This window comes from Capricornis sumatraensis, chromosome 13, assembly GCF_032405125.1.
Source record: "Capricornis sumatraensis isolate serow.1 chromosome 13, serow.2, whole genome shotgun sequence".
In the NCBI taxonomy this organism is placed as follows: domain Eukaryota; kingdom Metazoa; phylum Chordata; class Mammalia; order Artiodactyla; family Bovidae; genus Capricornis; species Capricornis sumatraensis.
In genome coordinates this window covers 63,531,759-63,556,475 of record NC_091081.1, presented here as the reverse complement: position 1 = coordinate 63,556,475, position 24,717 = coordinate 63,531,759, and the positions used below count along the sequence as shown (strand labels likewise).

The following is a 24,717-nucleotide window of genomic DNA, read 5'->3' as shown; positions in this document are numbered from 1 at the left end:
TTTGCTATGAAACTGACTAGCTTCAAAAACTGAATTAAGAAATATGCCTTTCTATTACCTGGGGAAGTTCATGTATTATTAGAACTACCTGTTCTTTGAATGTTGGTATAACTTGTTTCTCAAGCTGTATGGGGCCACTAATTTCTTCTGAATGGAAAGATTTTAACTACTGACTCAATTTTTTTGAAGATGATAACACTACTTAGGTCCTCAATTTCTCTTTGAGTCAATTTTTTTTAAGTTGTATTATTTCCTAGGGACTTATCTATTTTATCTAAGTTTTCAAATTTAATGGCCTAAATTTGCTGTAATACCTTTGTTAGTTTCTTTAACATTTGTAACATCTATGGTCATATGCCCTTTTAAAAAATTTTTATTTCTATTTTTACCTATTTTAGAATTTTGAATTCTTTTTGCAAGTTATTTGATTTTGTTAGTCTTTTCAGAATCCTGGCATGTTTTACTTTATTGATTCACTATATTGTGTTTGCTTTTAATCACATTACTTAATGCAAAAGGGCAAAGTGGCTATCTGAGGAGGCATTAGCTGAGAAAAGAAGAAAAGTAAATAGCTGAGAAAAGAAGAAAAGTGAAAAGTAAAGGAGAAAGGGAAAGATATACCCAACCGAATGCAGAATTCCAGAGAATAGCAAGAAGATACAAGAAAGGTTTCTTAAGTGAACAATGCAAAGAAATAGAGGAAAACAATAGAATGAGGAAGACTAGCGATCTCTTCAAGAAAACTGGAGATACCAAGGGAACATTTCATGCAAGATGGGCACAATAAAGGACAGAAATGGCAAAGACCTAACAGAAGCAGAAAAGCTTAGGAAGAGGTGGCAAGAATACAGAGAAGAACTATACAAAAATATCTTAATGACCTGAATAACCACAATGGTGTGGTCACTCACCTAGAGCCAGACATCCTGGAATGTGAAGTCAAGTGGGCCTTAGGAAGCATTACTATGAACAAAGCTAGTGGAGGTGATGGAATTCCATCTGAGCTATTTTAAATCCTAAAAGATAATGCTATGAAAGTGCTGCACTTAATATGCCAAAATTTGGAAAACTCAGCAGCGGCCACAGGACTGGAAAAGGTCAGTTTTCATTAAAATCCCAAAGAAAGGCAATGTGAAAGAATGTTCAAACTACCACACAACTGCGCTCATTTCACATGCTTGCAATGTTATGCTCAAAATCCTTCAAGCTAGGCTTTAACAGTATGTGAATTGAGAAATTCCAGATGTACAAGCTGGATTTTAAAAAGGCAGAGGAACCAGAGATCAAATAGCCAACATCTGTTGGATCACAGAAAAAACAAGGGAATTCCAGAAAAACATCTACTTTTGTTTCATTGACTATGCTAAAGCCTTTGACTGTGTGGATCACAACAAACGGTGGAAAATTCTTAAAGAGATGGGAATAACAAACCAGCTTACCTGTCTCCTGAGAAACCTGTATGCAGGTCAAGAAGCAATAGTTAGAACCAGACATGGAACAACAGACTGGTTCAAAATTGGGAAAGGAATATGTCAACACTGTATATTATCATCCTGCTTATTTAATTTATATGCAGAGTACATAATGCAAAATGCTGGGCTGGATGAATCACAAGCTAGAATCAAGACTGCCAGGAGAAGTATCAACAACCTCAGATATGCAGATAAAACCACTCTAATGGCAGAAAGTGAAGAGGAATTAAAGAACCTCTTGATCAAGGTGAAAGAGACTGAAAAACCTGGCTTAAAACTCAACACTCTAAAAACTAAGATCATGGCATCTAGTCCCATCACTTCATGGCAAATAGGGAAAAAGTGGAAACAGTGACAGATTTTATTTTCTTGGGCTCCAAAATCACTGCGGATGGTGACTGTAGCTATGAAATTAAAGAATATTTGCTCCTTGGAAGAAAAGCCATGTCAAACCTAGACAGCATATTAAAAAGAAGAGACATCACTTTGCTGGCAAAGGTCCATATAGTCAAAGCTATAGTTCTCCCAGTGGTCATATACGGATGTGAGAATTGAACCATAAAGAAGGCTGAGTGCTGAAGAATTGATGCTTTTGAACTGTGGTGCTGGAGAAGACTCTTGGGAGTCCTGTGGACAGCAAGGAGGTCAAACTAGTCAATCCTAAAGGAAATCAGTCCTGAATATTCATTGGAAGGACTGATGCTGAAGCTCCAATACTCTGTCCACCTGATGCAAAGAGCCAACTCATTGGAAAAGACTCTGATGCTGGGAAAGATTTAGGGCAAGAGAAGGGGACAACAGAAAGGTGAGATGATTGGATGGGATCATCAACTCAATGGACATGGGTTTGAGCAAACTCTGTAAGATAGTGAAGGATGTATGTATTGCAGTTCTTGGGGTGGCAGAGTTGAACAGGACTTAGCAACTGAACAACAATCCTTGTCTTCCTTTTGACTTTTTAAAAAATTTAAGCTCTTCTTTTCCAAACTACCTAAGTTGGAGAATTAGAACATTAATTTTAGACTTTCTATTTTTTGAGGTAAGTCATTGAAACCACAAATATCCTTTCACACACTGTTTTGGCTATATCTTACAAGTTCTCATATAGGATTTTCATAATTTTTTGGTTCAAACTAATTTTTGTTTCTATATGGTAGACATCTGTGCAGAAAATTTCAATCTGAGGCTAAGTTAAAGAAAGATTTATTAATCAAGTACATTGAAGCAGACATCCTAAATCAGTACATTATATTCAAAATGACTTATATTTGCAAGGTAAAGTATATTAAGTAGAAAAAGTTACATGTTTTTCTTCTTCGAAATTCCTTTCTTCTGCCAGAAATTGGGAACATCTCTCTTGGAGGCACAAACATGAAGCTTCCACTTTATTTTTTGTCATCAAGAAAGGAGCAATATTACCAGAGATCAAGGCAGTTTCTCTTTCTCTCTCTCCATCTGTCTGCCTGCCAGACCTGCAGCCAAGTAAAGTGGCTATGCCTCTGAGCCTCTAGCTGTCCCATCTCTTGTTAGAAGGATAAGTGCCTTTCAGGGGCACAAGAGTGGGCAATCTGACTCTCTTTTGGGATCCCATTACATTCCCTAATCCAACTTTATCAAGAATAAATCAGATGACATATTTGAATTCTCATATTAATCTTGTGTTTATTTCTCAGGTGCTTCAGAGTCTGGAGGGAAAGGAAATAGAGTTTTGGAGAACTCTGAACAAGTACTTAAAGAAAAGCAAGACTTGTTTCATTTCAGCTTCTTCTGGTGGGAATGAGGAATTGGTGTCAGTGGCTAGGGTGTCACAGGTCTGATAAAGACTAGGGCCTCCTTCTAAAGCCGAAACGTGGGAGAGAGAAGGAAGCAAGGTGTTCTTTTTGGTTATAAAATGTTTTGGGTGGGGGGAGTAGAAGCAAAAAAAGAAAATACGTTTTGAAAAACAAAATGTCCTATATGCCTTTGATTAATAAGCACACAGCACACATGGCAGAGAGACAAATTAGAGAGAGAACGGCAAATAACATACCAGGCGTTCAAACTCCAAAAGAGCAAGCAAACATCCTGGGTGCCCAGGGGTTTCCTTTGTATGCGTGAGCCCTGCACATCTTGGTATCTAGGTTACCAGCCTTCCCAAATTACTGGTGTTGCCACAGTAAGTGGAGGCGATGCTCGTGAGAACAACCTGGCCCACGTGAGTATGTCGTGATCTGCAGGGCAGCACGGCCTAGACACACTGCCCTGGTGTCAATTACAGCTTCGCTTAGCAAATTGACCGTGGGGAGCTAGCAAATTCATGAAGAAGGGAACACAGGACTAATTTCCTTTGCAGTACTAAGGAAGCTATTACAGAAAGTGCATTGAGACCTATACACCTCGTAGGCAAAGTATTTACTTAGAATTCAGCTGTCGAGTGGCTCTGCCGTGGGCAACAATAACTCCAGTGCCTGTCATCTCTGTATACTTGCTTTCTGTATGCTCAGTCTCTTAGTCATGTCTGCCTCTTTGCCACCCCATGGACTGTAGCCCACCAGGCTCCTCTGTCCATGGGATTTTATAGGCGAGAATACTGGTGTGGGTTGCCGTTTTCTTCTCCAGGGGCTCTTCCCAACCCAAGGGATCTAACCCTGGTCTCTTGCATCTCCTGCATGGGCAGGCAGGTTGCTTACTGCTCACATCACCTGGGAAGTTCTGAGGGGGGGAAGAAAGGATGCTGCTGCTTCCAAACACCCTCTGCAGAAATTCTGTCTTCAGGTCAGAATATTGAGCACTTGAATATCAAAATGTATTGAACACTTATTCAAGGACTGTAGTGTTAGATACCAAAGGAAATACAGAAAAACAATGTACACACAACCATGTTTAGGGAGACAAGAGGCTTGTTCCACATGGTATTGTGGAGCAGTCAGAGTGATGAGGCATCATGATCAATTGCTAAACGGTGGAACAGGATTTAGAGAAGAGCGAAATCACTGGTCTGAGGAAGCAGAGTCATAAAAGAGAAGGATTTTGACAGAAAGGCAGTTGTAATTAGAACATCTGGGTTTATATTTTAGTCATATTCCTCACAAGCACTTTGGGTGAGTAAACCTCTCTTCACGAAGCCTCAGTATCCCAATCTGGAAAATGGGAGCAATATTATCTCCCTATAGAAGTCTGTAAATAAGCTAATGTGAAGTGCCAGCAGTGTCTGTCTAGCTTATTGTGATCCACCGTTTTACTAGGTTAGGTGGAAGTGGCCAATGGGCACAGGTCAGGGGAAGCTGGAATAGAAGCAGGAAAGCAGAAACTGAACAAAGCAGGATAGAATGAGGGTGCATCCTGGGAAATGATGGGAAATGAGAATGATGATGGAAGGGTCTAGAAACTGGGCAGAGTATTTTAGACTTGACGGGAGAGGCAACATGCACCACTGGAGAGTGGAAAAATTAACAGTGGCCATATAGTGAAAAGTGCTAGTTGCTCAGTCATGTCTAACTCTTTGCGACCCCACGGACAGTAGTCTGCCTGGCTCCTTTGTCCATGGAATTCTCTAGGCAAGAATACTGGAACGGATAGTCATTCCCTTCTCCAGGGGATCTTCCTGACCTAGGGATTGAACCCGGGTCTCCTGCAGTGCCAGTGGGTTCCTTACCATCTGAGCCACGAGGGAAGCTCATAAATGTACCACATATTTATCACTTTACATACTCACATAGTACTTATACAAACTTTATGGCATTTTGAACCGGCAACCTTTGGCATACGGTCACTATGTAGAGATATTAAACTGCTAGGTTCAGAGTTAAATGATTTAGCTCTGGTATCTAGCTGATGAGTGGCAGAGAGGGGATTCAAACCTTGACTCAGACCCAAGTTCATGGAAAGGGTAGCTGAACCAGCGCCAGGAAAAGAGCTGCTGGAATCATCCACATTGTAATATGAAAGTCCAGTCCAATGATAAGTGTGTGTAGGGAAAGACCAGGGGCGTGGGTTCAGATGGAGATTTGTATCCTTTCTCTTTTTTAAGAAAGTTAATTTTATTTTTATTTATTTATTTGGTTGCACAGGGTCTTAGTTGCAGCATGTGGGCTCATCATTGCCCCTTGGGATCTTAGTTCTCCAACCAGGGATGGAACCCACATCCCCTTATTGGAAGGCAGAGTCTTAACCACTGGACCACCAGGGAAGTGTCCACCTTTTCTCTTTCTTATGACCCTGGACAAGTCATTTGACTCCTTGAAGTAGTTTCTTTGTGGGAGGGAAAATTCCTTTTTCCTGGCTTCATGTTTCTATGGGCAGAAACACCCAGTGCAATAACATTCTGGGTCCTTCTCCTTTTCTCACTTCTTCCCAGTGGAGGGGTGTGGCTGGTCTGACTGGTGAATTCAGGAGAAAGACATGAGCATGCATGGTGGCCCCTTCCACTTTCCTCTTCCTAGAGATTGGCTAATTCAAAGAAAGTCCGCCCTGTTCCTCCAGACAACAAGCTTCACAGGGGCGGGGCAGGTTCCTAGGGGATGGTCGTTTGGGTGGTGGCCCCTGGTAGCTCAGTCCGTAAATGCAGGAGACCTGGGTTCAGTCCCTGGGTTGGGAAGATCCCTTGGAGAAGGAAATGGCTACCCACTCCAGTATTCCTGCCATGGACAGCTACAGCTCAAGGGGTCACAAGAGTTGGACACGTCTTAGTGACTAAACCACCAAATACTTCTGGGCTCACTGGCCTCCAAAGCTGTATTGTGTTCATCAACCGAGTGGTGATCAGATATCAAAGCTGACCCTTTGATCTCCCTTGCCTGAAGCTCTGTTAGGGAAAACATTCTTCACTGGTATATAACCTCACAAAGTTATTATGAATATTAAAGATAATATATGTTAAATACTGGCATAAAGAAAAAATGGTCATTACTACTGTGGGTCCATAAATTTTCTTAATCAGCAATTAAACTTGGATTGTTCCTTCATTTCTGGAAACACTGGGTCAGAATTTCCACTTTTAATTACAGTCAGATCTCATGAAAACAACATCAGCAAGCTGTTCAAATTAAGCTTTTTAAAAACTGGTGAGTAGCCAATACTGCTCAAGGTAATTTTGTTACACTGATTTTTCCGGTGTCAGGTACCAAAACCCAGTGTGATTAAACCTTCATGGACAAGTTTACAGGTACAAAAAAGCTGATCACTTTTCTTTTCAGTTGAGAAGCAAAGGAATTCTTGAAGTATCCTCAAAATAGCTCCAATTCCTCCTCAAAATCATGAAGTGGCTCACTGGGACATATATCCTAAGCTGGACATCCTTTGTCTCGTGACATGTGGGAGAAATAGGGCATAAGAAGGAGTGGAGAACAGGGTCCCTTTTAGAAATCAGAGATCAGTAAAGCTCATTTTTGGATAATGTACAACCTGAGTATAAAATCATTTTGAAATCCAATTTTGGCAAAAGTGAATAAACACACACATCTGCAGACAGTACCTTAGGGAGCAAACTGAAAGTTCAGCCTGGGTTCCAGTCAGATGCATGTGGCTCAAATTTTCAAATGGCTCTGCTGCAGTGAGCATTTATCAACGCCCCCTTAGCCCAACTCCCAACACATGCCCACACAGCCCCCAGTGCTAAAGATACTATTATTGGATACTGCATAGAAGTAATTAAGCTCCAGCAGATGACTGGCAAACGCTTTCTAAGTACTTCCTGTGCACAAGACAAGGTGCTCAGCCCCCACAACAAAGCTGGGGGCATCCTTCACGGCCTCCCTACCTCTTTCATGATCTTGATGGCTTCCACACGGTGCTGGGGTGGGGGGTAGAGCAGCACACGGTGGTAGAGGGACTGCAACACGGGCTTCATGGAGTCCACCGACCCCACCAGCCGCACCAGCTCAGCTGCGATGTAGTAGATGGTCCGGGCCACCGGCCCGCTCAGGGCTGGCGCCGTGGAGGAGCAGCCCGAACCCCGGCCGTGGTCGGAAACCCCAGGAGATGCAGAGTCTGACTCGATGCTGGTGCTCGTGCTGCTGCTGTGTGCAGAGGTGATGGTTTTATCATGGATCGGATTCCCCAGGATCACGATGAGAGCGGGGCAAAGGTTTTTCCTAAGAGGGGACGAGAGGAAAGATCAGTTTCCCTTCAAGCCAGATGATGAAACATGAATACTATCCTGAGGGTAAATACCAGGTGCCCCAAAAATGACATGTAAGAGCTGGGCTCTTTACTGTCCCCTTTTCTGGCTACCTCCTGGTCCAGCGTGTCCTGTCTCTCCATCACTCCTGGGGATAGCAACAGAATTCTTTTCTTCATAATTCAAGCTGGGGTTAACTATATAAATTATCAAGAGAAGTATCAGAAAGCATCTTCTATGAAGCAAATGGACTCAAAGTGCTAAATGGCTTAGTGATAAAGTTTCATTTTATTATAAATAATGAAATTACTTACATTTCTCATTTGAGAAGTTAATTTAAAATTCGGACACATGTCACACTGATACACAGCACTCGACTTTCTCCCTGTCAGATTAGCCCAGGAACCCAGAGTAACTTGCGGGCTGCCTGAGGGCCCTGTCATTTGTGTGAATCTCTGACTGTGATTGAGAGACTAGTTTGCAAGTTGAGATGGAGAGAGTACCAGGGTGAGGTTGAGAAGAAGGTTCAGTTATGGTGAAGGCGAACTATCTCCCCTGTGCAATTCACTGGTGACTTCATATGATTTAGAACATAGGCTTTCATGATCCTATGATGTAAATAAAATGCAGGTGGGCCTTGGGAGCCATAGTTGGTTAAAATAATTGTCCTTTACTCTCCGTAGCTTGGTCTGGTGCATATAAGCAAAGCAGCTTCCATACTTTTCCTCCAATACATTTACACAGAAATGGAACAACAAGAGAGGCACAGATACCATGAGAAGGGACCCACAGACCCAGCTGGAAGAGCGAGCTCCTGGGCCTAGCGCAGAGCCAGGGTGGGCATCAGGACGAGTACTCACCAGATGAGGTCTGTGAAGCCTCGGTGCAGCTGCATGGAGGAGGAGGAGCTGCTGAGCATGGACAGGATGCACTCCAGGTACAGGAGCTGCAGCTGCTGGCTGTCACTGCGGTGGAGCAGAACCAACACACAAACACATCCAAAGTAAAGGGAAGATTAAAGAGGTGGTGTGTGGGAAACACTTGAGAAAATATTAGGCATCACAGTGTTAATTTAGGGGGAGGTTGGTAATGTCATGGGTTGCCTTCTGCTCCCCCCACCTCCATTTCACACTTTGAGTGCCTAATCCCTGGTACCTCAAACATGGCCTTATTTGGAGGTGGGGTCTTTACACAGGCAACCAAGTTAAAGCAAAGCCATTAGGGTAGATCGTAATTCAGCAGGATTGGTATCCTATGGTTTTTCCAGTAGTCATGTATGGATGTGCGAGTTGGACCATAAAGAAGGCTGAAAGTGTTAGTCACTCAGTCATGTTTGACTCTCTGAAACCCACCAGGTTCTTCTGTCCATGGAATTCTCCAGGCAGGAATATTGGAGTGGGTGGCCACTTCCTTCTCCAGGGGATCCTCCCCATCCAGGTACCGAACCTGGGAATCCTTCATTGCAGGCAGACTCTTTACCAACTGAGCCACCAGGGAAGTGCAAAGAAGGCTGAGTGCCAAAGAACTGATGCTTTCAATCTGTGGTGCTCGAGAAGACTCTTCAGAATCCCTTGGACAGCAAGATCAGACTGGTCAATCCTGAAGGAAATCAATCCTGGATATTCATTGGAAGGACTGATGCTGAAGCTCTAATTCCTTGGCCGCCTGATGCAAAGAGCCAATTCATTGGAAAAGACCCTGATGCTGGGAAAGATTGAAGGCAGGAGGAGAAGGGGATGACAGGGAATGAGATGGTTGGATGGCGTCACTTACTCAATGGAAACAAGTTTGAACAAACCGTGGGAGATGGTGAGGGACAGGGAAGCCTGGCGTGCTGCAGTTCATGGGGTCCTGAAGAGTTGGACATGACTGAGGAACTAAACAATCATCTTCACAAAATGGGGAAATCTGGACACAGAAATACATATGGAGGGAAGACAAGGTGAAGAGACAAGGGGAGCAGGCAAGGAGTGAAGCCTTCCAGAGCTGAGAAGAAACCAACCTCACTGACATTTTGATCTCCAGCCTCCAGAACCATGAGACAATGCATTTCTGTTATTAAAGCCACTTTTTTGTGATACACCGTTCATGATACTTTGTTTTGGCAGCCCCAGCAAACCAATTAGGATGATTTTTCTGTAATAAACTTGATTTTTTAGAAGTTTTGATTTATAGAAAAATGTAGCATGGTACAGAATGTGACCATATTTTACCCACCCCTGTATGTGGTTTATCCTATTAGCAACATCTTACCATTAAAGAACAAATTAATAGTTACCATTAAGGAACAAATATTGATACATTGATTTAAGTCTACAGTTTACTCCAGAAATACTAAATTTTAATATGTTTAATTGTCTAAATTTTCCAAGACACTATGTACCATGATATCTTTTAGATGGTTAATACTTTACTAACTTACATTTGGCTTTTTTTTTTTTAAAGCACCAATATTTTTCAATGGACAAATTATTTTTCTCATGGTTATTACTATACAGTTCTTCAATAGAACCAGATATTTTTTAAAAGCATATAACTTTATGAGATGCACACTTTTATACCTGAACTAAATTTTCTGCCTAATCCACTGTCAAGTTTCCCATGAGTACCTATCAGCAAAGCGTGCTGCAGCAATACAGTAACCCCAAGGCATCGGACTCAACGACAGAGAGAGCTCATTGCCAAGGAAACTGGCCCAGAATCTCCTTGGAGACTCAATGCGGCTGCTTTTCTGTGGGCTGCTGCAGTCTGGCAAAATAAGTACTCGTGGCCTGGCACGAGTCACGTCATTAGAGGCACAGCTTCCACGCAGGCCCTTCACTAGATATACAGATGTGCGTGCACAGGGTGTACATCTCATATTTGTCTGACAATAGGTGAATCTGTGGAATGCACAGGGCAGAAAGGAGCCTAGAAACCAGCCAAGACTTTCAACACACACTAGGGAATATGTGCCCACTTAGGAGGTCTGTGAGTCACTCTGCCTGGCCTTTTGTCGGAGCAGGTTGAGTGTCTATTGGTCTCACTCTTTGCTCCTCTCTGGGTTTCCTCCAGGCTCAAGATGCACGGAGAACAGCTCTTGTAGGTGACAGGGGTCTGTGAAGAAGAAGCAGGGCAGGCCTGGCACCACACCCTCAGTCTCTGGAGTTCTTAAAATTGGTTGTGTTTTGAGCTGTTTTGACTTTACCTCCCTTAGAAACACATTCAAGTTTAGTTAGAAAAAGGAGAGAGAGTTAATTGCACAGGAGTGGAATGGAATTAGAATGTGCAATATGAAGGTCACCCTTGCCTCACTGATTCCTCTCTGACATTCTCTTCTGGGAAGAGAGGGAAGTGGGAGAGGGTGTGGGAGACCAACAAGCAGAGAATGAAGAAATATATTTCTAAGCCCAATGATTCTCCCCCAAGTTCTTGGATTCAAACAGAACTGTCTAACTCAACCTGCCTATTACCGTGCTCTATTAATACCACATCTTCAAGGCATGTGAGTTAACCTGTGTGCCTGAAAGCATTTTCTGAATACTCCCAGGAGACCGAACATATCATGAGCATACACCCCTATAAAGCTAAAGCCCCAGGAAGTATACAAGCACTGATTTTGGAAATGGATATTGAGAGAGCAAGTAATGACCTGCCTCTTGAGAAACCTGTATGCAGGTCAGGAAGCAACAGATAGACCTGGACATAGAACAACAGACTGGTTCCAAATAGGAAAAGGAGTACGTCAAGGCTGTATATTGTCACCCTGCTTATTTAACTTATATGCAGAGTACATCATGAGAAATGCTGGGCTGGAGGAAGCACAAGCTGGAATCAAGATTTCCGGGAGAAATATCAATAACCTCAGATATGCAGATGACACCACCCTTATGGCAGAAAATGATGAAAGACTAAGGAGCCTCTTGATGAAAGTGAAAGAAGAGAGTGAAAAAGTTGGCTTAAAGCTCAACATTCAGAAAACAAAAATCATGGCATCTGGTCCCATCACTTCATGGCAAATAGATGGGAAAACAGTGGAAACAGTAGCTGACTATTTTTCTGGGCTCCAGAATCACTGCAGATGGTGACTGCAGCCATGAAATTAAAAGATGCTTACTCCTTGGAAGGAAAGTTATGACCAAGCTAGACAGCATATTAAAAAGCAGAGACATTACTTTGTCAACAAAGGTCCATCTAGTCAAGGCTATGGTTTTTCCAGTAGTCATGTATGGATGTGAGAGTTGGACTATAAAGAAGGCTGAGCGCTGAAGAATTGATGCTTTTGAACTGTGGTGTTGGAGAAGACTCTTGAGAGTCCCTTGGACTGCAAGGAGATCCAACCAGTCCATCCTAAAGAAGATCAGTCCTGGGTGTTCACTGGAAGGACTGATGTTGAAGCTGAAACTCGAATACTTTGGCCCCCGATGTGAAGAACTGACTCGTTGGAAAAGACCCTGATCCTGGGGAGGACTGAAGGCAGGAGGAGAAGGGGACGACAGAAGATGAGTTGGTTGGATGGCATCACTGACTCGATGGACATGAGTCTGAGTAGACTCTGGCAGTTGGTGATGGACAGGGAGGCCTGGTTGCTGTGGTTCATGGGGTCGCAAAGAGTCAGACACGACTGAGCAACTGAACTGAATGACCGTAGAAGGTGAAGCTGAAATTCCAATACTTTGGAGTTGGTGATGGACGGAAGCCTGCAGTCCATGGGGTCACAAAGAGTCGGACACAACTGAGTGACTGAACTGAACTGAATGACCATAGCATGATTTCAGACAAAGAACCTGTTTAGAAGTTAGAAGAGGTGTCAAGATTAGCCAATAGAAAATAAAAGGACTTAAAGCAATAAAATCAGAAGAAACTATACAGATATGAAAACCTAACAAAGAAAATTAATAGAACCACCAGAGTCAGGGCAGCCAAGGGCATGGTATCATCTGAGCAGGTGGTCCAAACGTCTCCCAGTGAAGCTGCACTAAACCTGCTACAGCTCAGCTTCTATAGCACCAGAACCCCCGTCGTAGAGCACTGCAATCACGATGGGGAAGACCACAACCAAATGAGTCTCTAGAGCCAGAATTATGACAAGGAAATTGCTTTGAAAAATGAAGCAAGACTATGAGAATCCTATAAAAAAAAATCAGTAAGCTCTATAACAATATGCCTAAAGCCACCTTTGATTCAATATTCAATGAGAAATCCTAGAAAATACATGCGTGTCACATGAGTTATTTTTTTCCATTCAAAGCCTATCATTTACTTACATCATTCAGACATGTTTCCATTTTTCAGTGACTGATAGAAATGTATGACCTTTAGTTGCTAATACACATATATGAACATTTGTGATGTTTGTGCAATGTATTTTTCTAACAATCTACAGTCCAAATTTCTAATGTAAGAAATTCCTAAATCCATTGTAAACTAGCATTAGCACTGATAATTCTGAAAGCAAACAAACTTTTTAGAGCTAATATTTATCAAATATTTATTATGTACTGTGCAGCAAAAAAGATTCTACTTATACTAGTACTTCCTAGAAGATATCGATCTGAATGTCTTTAATAATAACTACACAATAAGCATTACTTAGGACTGTTTAAGGTAAACTAGGTCATATGGTTGCCCCACAGGTAGGGGTCCCTGTAGGGGACATTAGAGCCACTCAGGTTTTAAAGAACATGAACTGAACCCCAGATACCAGGCAGGTCCTTACTGGACTTTGCTAAAAGCTCATTCTGGACCAACAAACAATGGTATCATTTATAGACCCATAGATTCATTCTCACTTATCTTGATGACTATTTTTAAATTTATTAATGGTATAATTACCTTGAGCTATTACTAGCACTTTTGTAGCACTTAAAATTCTTAGATTTTTCCCTTGGCAAACTACTCAAGAAAAGAAGCTTAACTTCTTTGTTTTCCCTTGGCAGCTCAGTAATGAACATAGCTTTTATATTTTCAAAGTTTTGGAGGTCTTTGGTTTATTTTCTGACAGTGCTAAGACCTGGGGGTGGGGGGGTGGGGGCCTGAGAAGAAGAATCCTTGACAGCTGCCAATAGCCAGCTGTGTGTTCCCCTGGGAAACATCAACAGTTACACAGAATGTTAATATCAGATGAGGACTCTTTAAGACGGTGATGGAACAAGATGAAAGCAAGATGAAAGCAATCTATAATCACATCTGAACAGAAATTTTAAAAAAATCTGTATAATTACAAAAATGACCAAATATCACCCTCCCCTGTAAGTGACCTTGCTGATTCTCCAGTGACAGCTCTGGCTCTCATCTAGCCCTCTTGTCTAGATGACGACAGCTGGGTTGACCAAGAAGTTCATATGGGTTTTCCTGCAAGATTTTATGGAAAAACCCAAGGGAGCTTTTTAGACAACTCAATAGCATGTTCAATGCTAGAATTGCCCCTCTCTTTCCAACAGTACCCAATTTTTGAATAGAACGTCCAAGTCCTTTAATCCACCTGATATTACCCAACTCAGGTACAAATCCTATAACAATTCCTAACACCCCCCCTTTTACTAGATGCCCCATCATTCCTCATACTGTAAAGTTTCCCTTGCTATAGTAAGTTAATAAACCTAATTCGGTTTATTCTGATCTTGGTGGGCACTGACAATCTTTTAGGTTAATTTTCTAGCTTGATTCATACAAAAGCCCTAGAATATTTTATATTACTAACATTACATATTACTATTATGATTATAATGCAAATTAATAATATATTGAACTGTGTTATAATCATTAAGTATGTTAATGTTAAAATATTACTAATATAATATTACAATATTATGGTATACTTCAATATTATTATTAGGCATATTATTAATAAAAATAACATGATAATAACAACTAATTATAGGATATATAAATTAGGGTGGTTGAGATCTTTGATCAAAGTCAAGAGCTAGTGAGGGGCAAAACACGGGTTTTTAACTCCAGTAATCCAACAAAACTGGAGAAGGAAATGGCAACCCACTCCAGTATTATTGCCTGGAAAATTCCATGGACAGAGGAGCCTGGCAGGCTGCAGTCCATGGGGTCACAGAGAGTCGGACACGACTGAGCGACTAACACATAATCCAACAAAAATAATGCAGTTGAACCAATAGTAAATAAACTGTGATTTATCATAGCATTAGTGACTCAGTTGTGTCAGACTCTTTGCAACCCCATGGACTGCAGCATCACTGATTTCCCTGTCCTTCACTATCTCCTGGAGTTTGCTCAAACTTCTGTTCATTGAGTAGGTGATGCTATCCAACCATCTCATCCTCTGTTACCCTCTTCTCCTGCCTTCAATCTTTCCCAGCATCAGGGTCTTTTCCAATGAGTCAGTTCCTCACAACAGGTGGCCAAAGTGTTGGAGCTTCAGCTTTAGCATCAGTCCTTCCAATGAATATTCGGGTTGATTTCCTTTAGAACTGACTGGTTGGATCTCCTTGTAGTCCAGGGGACTCTCAAGAGTCTCTATAATGGGACTGTTTCTCCCAGCTCATGACAATACATAAAATTCTACAGCAAAACCTTCTGAATTATCCAATGTCTAGTTTTCATTAAACAATAATGTGTCTTATCTATTTCAAAGGGCACTTCAGAATCCTACTGTGTTGCAGTTAATTATATGTGTATCTGGTAGAGGTTTTCATCTCACCTTGGCAAATCTGGCCTTTTTAATGACTTGAAATGATGAAAGTCACTCAGTCATGTCTGACTCTTTGCGACCCCCTGGACTATATAGTCCATGGAGTTCTCCAGGCCAAAATACTGGAGTGGATAGCCTTTCCCTTCTCCAGGGGATCTTCCCAACCCAGGGATCGAACCCAGGTCTCCGACATTGCAGGCGGATTCTTTACCAGCTGAGCCACAACAAATGCATAAGTTATCAACTTACTGCCTGGAGAGCTGGGGCAATGAACATCACAGATAACCTAATACCACCGATTAAACTGTCATGCAGATAAATGACAAGTATATAAAAGTCAGAATAACACAGTCTTTTAGAAGATAAGTGCGTGAGCTCACAGGCTCAGGAGATGTCAGAAAAAAATAAAAAATGACCACCCAGGCCAATCCTGCCATTTAGCAGAGGAGAAAGGTCCAATAGTTTGATAAAAAGGCTCATTTAGAGTCATAACACCTGAGATGAGCCAGGTTGGGACTAGCCCTCACATCAACTAGCTCTTAGCCAACATTCTTTCCACTAACCTCCATTAGAAAATTGCATCCTTCAGTAATCATGTTTGACCAGGTGGGCATGCCCAAGATCACTGAATACACTTCTCAGGAATGACAGTGAATTTACCAATGGCGGGGGGCGGGGGAGGGGAACCACTGTCCCTATACTCCGCAACTCTAAGTGATGCTGTGGGCAAAAGTTCGTTCAGAAATATGCCCTGAGCAGACCAGAGCACTTACTTGTGTTGAGGGCACTTACTTGATGGCGGCTTGGAGCTTCTCACACAGAACAGTGAGCACGGAGACAAGGTCATCACAGAGGGACTCTACTGTTGACCCTTCAAACAGAGGAGGCGACAGGCATTAGACATCAGCAGCGGAGCACGACAGGCTTCCTCAACACTCCTTCCCCTCCTCTGCTTTAGATACTTTCAAGGCTGAAAAGATGATTTTCAGATGCTGAGCCTTTCTCAGGCCACCAAAAGCATCAGAGAGAATGAAATATCATCATTCCTTTCCAAGGTAAGACACTCAAAAGATAATCCAGGAAGGAAATCTGAAACTATTAATTATATGTAGAGTTCATTCACACTTAACGAAAAAAGATTTGGTTAATTTAAGAAACAACACAATTGATAACAATTTTCTCAATATTTAGGCCAGCAGACTACATGTATCCCTTATTCTGATATCTTGAATTTCTGGGTCTTCTGAGCAGACTTGAGTTGTATCCCAGAGAGATAAACTACGGTGGCAAGATAGAAAGATGGGCTTTTCAAACTAAGAAGCTAGGGAAAGGGGCAAAATAAGCTAGTCACCATCTCCACCTATTCCAGCTATTTGTCCCAGCATCCTCAGGGTACACGGCCTTTGTTGTTAAAGGAGCAACAGTCAATGTCAGAAAAAATAATTTTCCCTCCAAACACGTTCATGTCCAGAATCTAGCAACAAAGCTCCCACAGAATTGTACTGGAGGAAGACTGAAATTCAGAATCTGTTCAAGTACAGGTCCACAGCTTGTTGACCGCATGAGCTTGGGTAAGCTTGCTTCAGTTAAGCTTATTTTGCCTTTGGCAAGTGGGGTTAAATAATAACAGTCTCAGAACTGCTAGACCAAGGAAAGTAACAAGTGGAAGCATCTGCCTTTTAAAAATAAAAATCTGTAGAGATCTATACAAATGTGGCCAAGTATTTGAGGAATGTATAAATGCATGAATGAATGACCATGAGGTCAAAGAAGAGGGAGAAAAAAAGATGCCAGGAGTATAAGAGGAAAATAAAAATAAAATTGAAAGATGGCAGGGAAATGAGAAACGGCTGATCCTCAGAATTTAAGATCTTAAATGCAAAAAAAAAAAATTGAGAAATGATAAAGTGCCATGATAAAACACAGTTTAAAATAAATGAAACCCATAAGGAATCCTGAAATTTAATTTTAGGTAAATTTCAAATGAGTCCATTAAGTTTTTACTGATACAATATATAAATATGCATCCTTAACCAAGAGAACTTGGATCTCTTTTTTAGTTTATAAAATCATCCGATATTAAAGTGAAAACATTGTGGGAACTGCAATAATCAAAAGAGATGAAAAATCTTAGCTCATACCACTAAGAGCTTCAAAAGGCGAAAAGACGCTGCAGTACCTGTAGCCCAAGAATACAGGGAAATGTGACAAAAACACACTCAAGCAATGCTTTAGAAAATGATTTAAAGCAGTAATTTTCTTTCATTTATTCTTTTTCTCCTAATTGTGGCTGTTTAGCTACTTCTTTCTCTTCCTTACATTCCCTCTCTTTTTCTTTTCCCCTCTACCCCACCTCTTTCTTCCATTAACTGACAAAAATATCAAAGTAAAATGTGTTTTTTTTAACACTTAAAAAATATTTTTGACTGCACCAGGTCTTAGATGTGGCCCTTGGGATCTTCAGTCAGGGATTGAACCCAGGCCCCCTGTATTGGGAGTGTAGGGTCTTAGCCACTGGACCACTATGGAAGTACCCTCAACATTAAAAATTACTGAATAAAACCCTAGATAAAACTGATGCTTTAGTTTTTCAATCAGATGATCTGATTTTTTCATCTCTTTTACAGAAAACAATACCATCAAACATTTTTCAGAAAGCAAAGTGCTTGTCTATTATAGAGTATATTTTTTCCTTTCCTATGAGTCAGAATGAAAGTTCCTTACCTTGATTTCATTTGCTACTTAAACCTGGCTGGCTGTCCTTCCCTGTGAGATGACTTATTTTTCATAACAAAACTTCATAAACATCCTCCAGGTGTAATAGCATTTGGTGCCAGTCAGGTTTCTACCATTTTGTATTCCAGTTCTCATTTTAACAGTTAATGAACCTGACTTCATGAAGAGTAAAGTAACTGCAAAAACCAGCCTCCAACAGGAAGGTGTGTGAAGAGTTAATTTCCCTGGCACAGTTGGAGCAGGAACAGGTATGGCTGGCAGAGGATGTAGGAACAGAAGGAAACAATGGCTGATTAAGGCTATAAGCAGAGCCCAGGAGAATGGGAAGCTAACCTAAGAGCTTTTACTCAGCGTTATATCTGCATACTGAGCACACAGTAGGTGTTCTTATACCCACTTTTTCAACTGAATATGCAAAAATCAAATCCAATACCTTGACTCCTGAATTCCTGGGGGACATCCGGGTTTTCAATTATCTAGTAAGGGAGACACACACAGGACAGTTAGGAGATTCAGGCAAGAAAAACCCTGACTGTTCAACAACGGAAAGGTCTAGGAAACAAAATGTCATCTGAGTGTTCTGGGCTCTGCTAACTTACCTAGGTGCACCTTCCAGCTCTTGATAGCATTTCACTACTCATGGCACTTATGAAAAGGCTATTATGTCTGGAACTGAGTTATTATCAGTTTCAAAAATAACTCAGCCGAGTCCACAACTCCCTGGAAGTTTAAACCCTATGGTGTTCTAGGGTGTTGCAGAGCTATGACTGGGGGGAATACCTGCCTAAACATGTGAGTTCTCTTTGCACAAAGAACAATTTGTCCCAAAGTCACAAATAGCACTCTGAGTGGCACCTAATGAATAGAGATTCTTAGTCATAAGCAGGATCAGTTTCCTGGACTTTGACATACAGGTCCATGATAGCTGCTGGTCAGACACACCAGGTTCCTATTTGAGTGGGGAGGGTGTTAACTTTCAATTGTCTGACCAGACAGACCACTCCAGGTCATCACTAGGTAGATCTGGGACTATCAGGGTAGAGGCAGAACCTTGAGGGAAGGGAGAAGAGGAAGGAAGAGATATTTACTAGTAGTAAGACTTACTTCCCATTGTAGGGATAATTCAGTGACTACTGCGTTGAGAGCAGCAAGGCAGCCCTTCAGTGTCCCTACCTCTTAGCACTTGGGAGATAATAAGAAGGCATTTTCATGCCAATTAACTACCAGATATAAATTACTGCCACAGCGCTGATCTTTTTAAAGCTTGTTACAGGCACATAGTTCTACTATTCTCTGTTCATAAATTTGCAAGCTCAGCAGCTTCCACAGAATTTTGGGGAAGTGCGATGTTAATGCCGACAGCTCAGCACATGGGTAAATATTAAGGTCAGAACAACAGTTTTTGGAAGAAATCAATCTGAATCATTTTTATGGAGGGGAGAACTACTATCTCCTACCCCCCAGATATTTACATATGGCATTTCTCTTTTTAAAATGCTTAACAATAATTTAACAATGGCTTTTGTCAATGAAATGATTCAATAATAATGCTTGATAGTAAACTCAGGGTTTCTGAGGATACAAAACAAAATCAAACTGAGTAATCTGCCCTGGGCATAGGGATGGGGAGGGGCTAGACATTAAGTTGATGATACATTTCATGCTAAGCTTTTGGCATTCTAAATTTATTTTCTTTCCACTGTCTTTAAGTCTTTCTAATTCTGAGATGGCCTGTGATGTGTTTCCAGTGATGGGTCATGCTAAGCACTATACACATCTTCTCCAAGTAATGCTAGTGTCCCCTGGGAGGACATGCAGACTCACCATTCCTAGGGACCACTCCCCTGTAATAGCTTTTTTAAATTAACCATTCTTACGTAGTAAAACTTATGTTTCCCTCTACTAGACTTCAAACATACTTCAAATATTAGCATCCTGAGAATCATGTTTTTCTGGGGCACAAGAACATCTCCAGGGACCTACTGAGTAATAGAAAGGAAATTAACAGGAAACACTAATTTTCTATCTAATTTGGGATCTTGCCCCCGGATGGGGTGAGTCCAGATGGTCAGTGACAAGCAGGACCAGAAGGCTGATTAACCACATCATACGCAGGATACAGGCACAAACCTTCCAGTTTTATCCAGACCTCTGCAACTATACCTGTCACCTTACCTGTCGCTCTAACAGGAGAGCAAGATGAGTCTTTTTACTTAAAACCTAAAATTCTCCTACTTAAAAATTTCAAAGTGTAGTTAAATAAACTAATAGAATTGAAATCACTTTGAGAATACAAAGTTTCATTTTTAATGCTTCATCTTAAAACATTACTGTTATAGTATTTCCCATCACATTGCCACCTAGCAAGGATGGAACGTGACTGTGTACTAATATAAGGACTCTCAACATTTTAGGTTTGTTTCCATTAAAAATACTTGTTTCTCTTAATGCTTTCTACTTACAGACTTGAATTTCTTTTAAACTAATATTTCTACAGCATCATATTCAAAACCCTAGTATAAACAAAATAGTTTTTAACAAAGAGAAAGCTAATGTAATAAAATTATCTCAAGTTTAAACAATTTTTTAATAGAAACTTTAGGCTTTAGATAGAGCAAACAAAAAAATCAGTTTTTTTCCCCCAGATTAGTGCTTTATTTTTTTAAACACTGGCTGCCAGATCACATGTTAATAATTTGGACTGGACTCAGTAAGGAGGACCAGGGCATTTGTTCTGGCTCTTTCATCGATAAGGTCATTAACTTTAGATTTCAATTTCACCTCTCTGGCTTCATCTTCCCCACTTGTTTTTCTAAGGAATAAAAGAATTTGACCAGATAATCTGTAATGTTCACTCAACTCCATAATTTTCTAAAGATTAGAAAAAAATTGAAGTTAAAAATCAGAAATAAAGTTACACATGAACTCTTCATTTCTATAAAATTAATTTCTGAGATATTCTGGATTGCCGCTGGAGATATCCTATTCTAAAATAATAACAAGTGTTCATTCAGAATACTTTTGGCAGATTTTAAAAAATTTTAATCTCAATTATTAGAGACAGACTTAAAAAAAAAAACACCAGTTTTGAAGAGGAATCAACTCCTCATTAACATTCCCAGAAGATAATATATACAAGAAGCTGATTACATTTACATTTTTTCCCAGGAATGCTCATTTTAAACAATCTGCTCAAGTTAAGAGCAAAAAGCTCAAGTGGGCTCTGATGACAGAGAGAAGATAAATTCAGCTTCTTCACTGCCACAGTCTTTTATTTCACAAAGAGAAACACATACCCCAAGTCTCTAGGTACGTAATTAACTGCCAGTAGTTTTTCTTAATTTTGAATTTACTTCAGTGTTTGTTAATACATCACAATATTTTTATATAAAATTGTTCAACCTGCGATGTTTAGAACACGATTTTAAAAGAAAAGTGAGTTTTAAAATAATGACTAAAACAAAGACCGAAACCACAAGGAAAAAATCTCTCTTTAAACTTTGGAGGGAAACAGGCAAAAACATATTTAAAGAGTTTAATTTATATAAATAAAAGTTCCAGTGAACCAAGCCAGCCCTTCCTAATGTTTCAGTAGGAAGCAGCCCTGGCGGGGGAGGGAAAAGCACAGAAGATGTGGGACACTCATCATGCGATTACACAGAGTCACTGGCAAGACCGGGATGAACGTGTGGGTACCGAGAGGCTCACCGTGTTCTCCTGCCTTTGTCGTAACTGTAAAGTCAAGTCACTCAGCATTTGACTGAGAGTTGCCCGCACAGCAGTGTTTATACTACGCTGGTGACAGCTACATATGTATGTTTCAATGCACACCTGGTAAAGAAATAAGACAGCAACATACACACTCTGTAGATATCAGTTCATTACCAACATGCTTTGGAAGTAATTGGAGGAGATGTTAAATCCCTCTTAAATAGAAAGTCAGCCTGATTTAGGACTAGTTATCAATGAGTACTATTAAATATTTTAAGTCCCTGGGAATTTGTTTTTAATCATAGAGGAAAAGTAATCTTTCCCTAAAGACAATCACTCTTCGAAGCTTACTATTCTGAGCATCACAGAAGAATGCAAACGAGTGATTTTTAGATTAAAAAAACAGTTCTATCCGAAACAAACTCAGGTGGCTGGAAATTAATCAGGAAAAGTTCTCTCCATGGCAAAATAGGAACAGAATTTATTAACTCCTGAGTTGGGGAAAAGGGTTAATGAATCCCTTTCTCCTCTATAAACAAGTTTGACCTTGGATTAACTCTCTGTGTTCTTTTGGAAACCTGATAAAGGTGGGACACGTCAGCTGTGTCACTAGGCAGTATGACTTAGGGTAAAAATGTCCCCCCCCGATTACTAAGCTGCATCTGAATTTAGAAAACTGTGAACAAACTATAAAAACCTGGTGAGAAGTTTCCTTGGGTAGCTCTTGTCACTGATTATGTATACCCACTGAGGGAACTCTGCCAGCTCAACTCTTGGAGTTGCTACAGAATATTGGTTCCTACACAGTTGAAACCTGGGGCTCCAAACCCCAAGGTGACTCTGCACCCACAGAGATGGCTCTTATCTTTTTGCTCCTGAGCTGACATTTGAGAGCCAGAGACTGGCCTCTGGATTGCAGCAAGGACTCCCGTGACAGATAAAGGCCTGCGGTGCCCTGTTTCTATTCCCTGTCCTAGATTCTGCCGGTTGTGATCTACTGCTGCTGCTGCTAAGTCGCTTCAGTCGTGTCTGACTCTGTGTGACCCCATAGACGGCAGCCCAACAGGCTCCCCCGTCCCTGGGATTCTCCAGGCAAGAACACTGGAGTGGGTTGCCATTTCCTTCTCCAATGCATGAAAGTGAAAAGTGAAAGTGAAGTTGCTCAGTCGTGTCCGACTCCTAGCGACCTCATGGACTGCAGCCTACCAGGCTCCTCCGTCCATGGGATTTTCCAGGCAAGAGTACTGGAGTGGGGTGCCATTGCCTTCTCCGTGTGATCTACTAGGGTCTTGCAAGTCTGAATGTCTAGTTGAACATTAGACAACTCCCTGAAGGCTGCAGCATGCAGAAGTCCCAATTTGAGGGGGAAAAATTCCTCATTTGATGGTAACAATGTTAAATGGCATGGCTTTTCAGATTTTATTGGCTCTAATTCTTTTAGAAGCTATAGGAATGGACAATAAATGCATGCTTTAAAATTTTTCCCACTTTTTCCTCTCCATAACGTATGTCATCCCTTTCATTTCCCAAGCATATTTAGTCCCACAAAAAGGAAAATAGGGGGACTTCCCTGGTAGCTCAGTGCTAAAGAATCTGCCTGGCAATGCAGGAGACACGGGTTTAATTCCTGATCTGAGAAGATCCCACATGCTGCAGAGCAGCTAAGCCTGAACACCCAAACTATTAAGCCTGTGCTCTAGAGCCTGGGAACTGCAACTAGCGAAGCTGGAGCACCCGAGAGCCCAGGCTCCACAACAAGAGAAACCACTGCAATGAGAAGCCTGTGCACCACAACTAGAGAAAAGCCTGAGCAGCAACAAAGACCCAGCACAGCCAAAAACCAAGTTAAAAAAGGAAAAAAAAAGGGGAGGATTTAATATACCTTGATTATTTTTCTAGGAGTAACTTCAAGACTACAATGAAAATAATAGGGTTCTCACCCAAACTCAGACTGAAGTTGCTCGGTTGTGTCCGACTCTTGGCAACCCCATGGACTGTAGCCTACCAGGCTCCTCTGTCCATGGGATTCTCCAGGCAAGAATACTGGAGTGGGTTGCCATTTCCTTCTCCAGGGATGGCAAGTTTAATTTGATGACTGATAACTGAGATGGGAGAGAAACTCAATGCGAACCTTTGCTGCTCCTATTGCCTAAGCTAGACCTTTCTGTTAGGCCTCATTATTAAAAATCTTTTTGTTAAATTAACTAGGTAAAAGTAAGTATTTCCTAGCAGTTTAATTTACCTCCTATTGAATGCTTAATATTCCAAATGAGCCATGAAAACTCAAAAATGATTTTGGAAGTTGGCTTAGATTAATGTAAGTTAAAAAATAAGAGCAAATTCCAAAATATATTTGTCAAATTACCATTTTAGGGTATATCAGTTTTAAACTCATTTTCTCAAACAATCGTGGATTATAATATACCTGAAAGTAAAATTTATACGTACTTAGAAAAAAAGTGTTTTAATCTTGAAAGACTTTTACTTTTGCATGTGATGAAATAGTTTAAAAATTGTGAAAATACATCTGAGTGTGCTATTTCACTATGATGAAACCAAATTCTCCACAGTGTAATTAGGCACACTCATATTATTTATACCTTAAGATCTAACAGTTTTCTTAAATCTTATACTCTCCCAAGAAATCAACTGTTGATCTTTAAGCTCTCTAAACTCTGACATTATAAATTTCAGGGGGAATTTTAAGCTTAGAAGCATTAAAGATGAGATTAACTATCTGGAGAGCTGAACTACACACTTAATATAAACATGATTTTCCTGAATATGGAAAGCCATTTATAGCCTTCTTTAAAAAACTCTATCAGTCAGTCCCTTTAGACCCAAGAAAGAACGCATGCATGAAGAATTGGATCTGAAGAAATACAAACAGTGCTGTCAACAGCTGAACTTCATAAATAATCAATATATTTCTAAGAGTTTTTAATGTTACCATCATTTTTAATGCTTAGCTGTTATTATTACACATACAAAATGGGACATGACTTATTGCAAGAGGCATTTTATAAAGGGAAAGGTAGGCATGTTTAGTTTGCTTT

The 24,717-nt window shown here is 40.8% G+C and overlaps 1 protein-coding gene across 1 annotated transcript in view; it reads right to left on the bottom strand.

Annotated features, from left to right (window-relative positions):
- Positions 1-24,717, bottom strand: part of ARFGEF3 (ARFGEF family member 3) — a 169,742-nt gene that overhangs the window by 63,118 nt on the left and 81,907 nt on the right. Inside the window, exons 6-10 of the mRNA XM_068985407.1 lie at positions 21,659-21,781; positions 18,384-18,426; positions 16,007-16,085; positions 8,430-8,534; positions 7,210-7,543 (exon numbers count right to left, since the gene is read on the bottom strand). Coding sequence (XP_068841508.1) covers positions 7,210-7,543; positions 8,430-8,534; positions 16,007-16,085; positions 18,384-18,426; positions 21,659-21,781 — 684 coding nt within the window. The remainder of the gene's footprint in view (positions 1-7,209; positions 7,544-8,429; positions 8,535-16,006; positions 16,086-18,383; positions 18,427-21,658; positions 21,782-24,717) is intronic.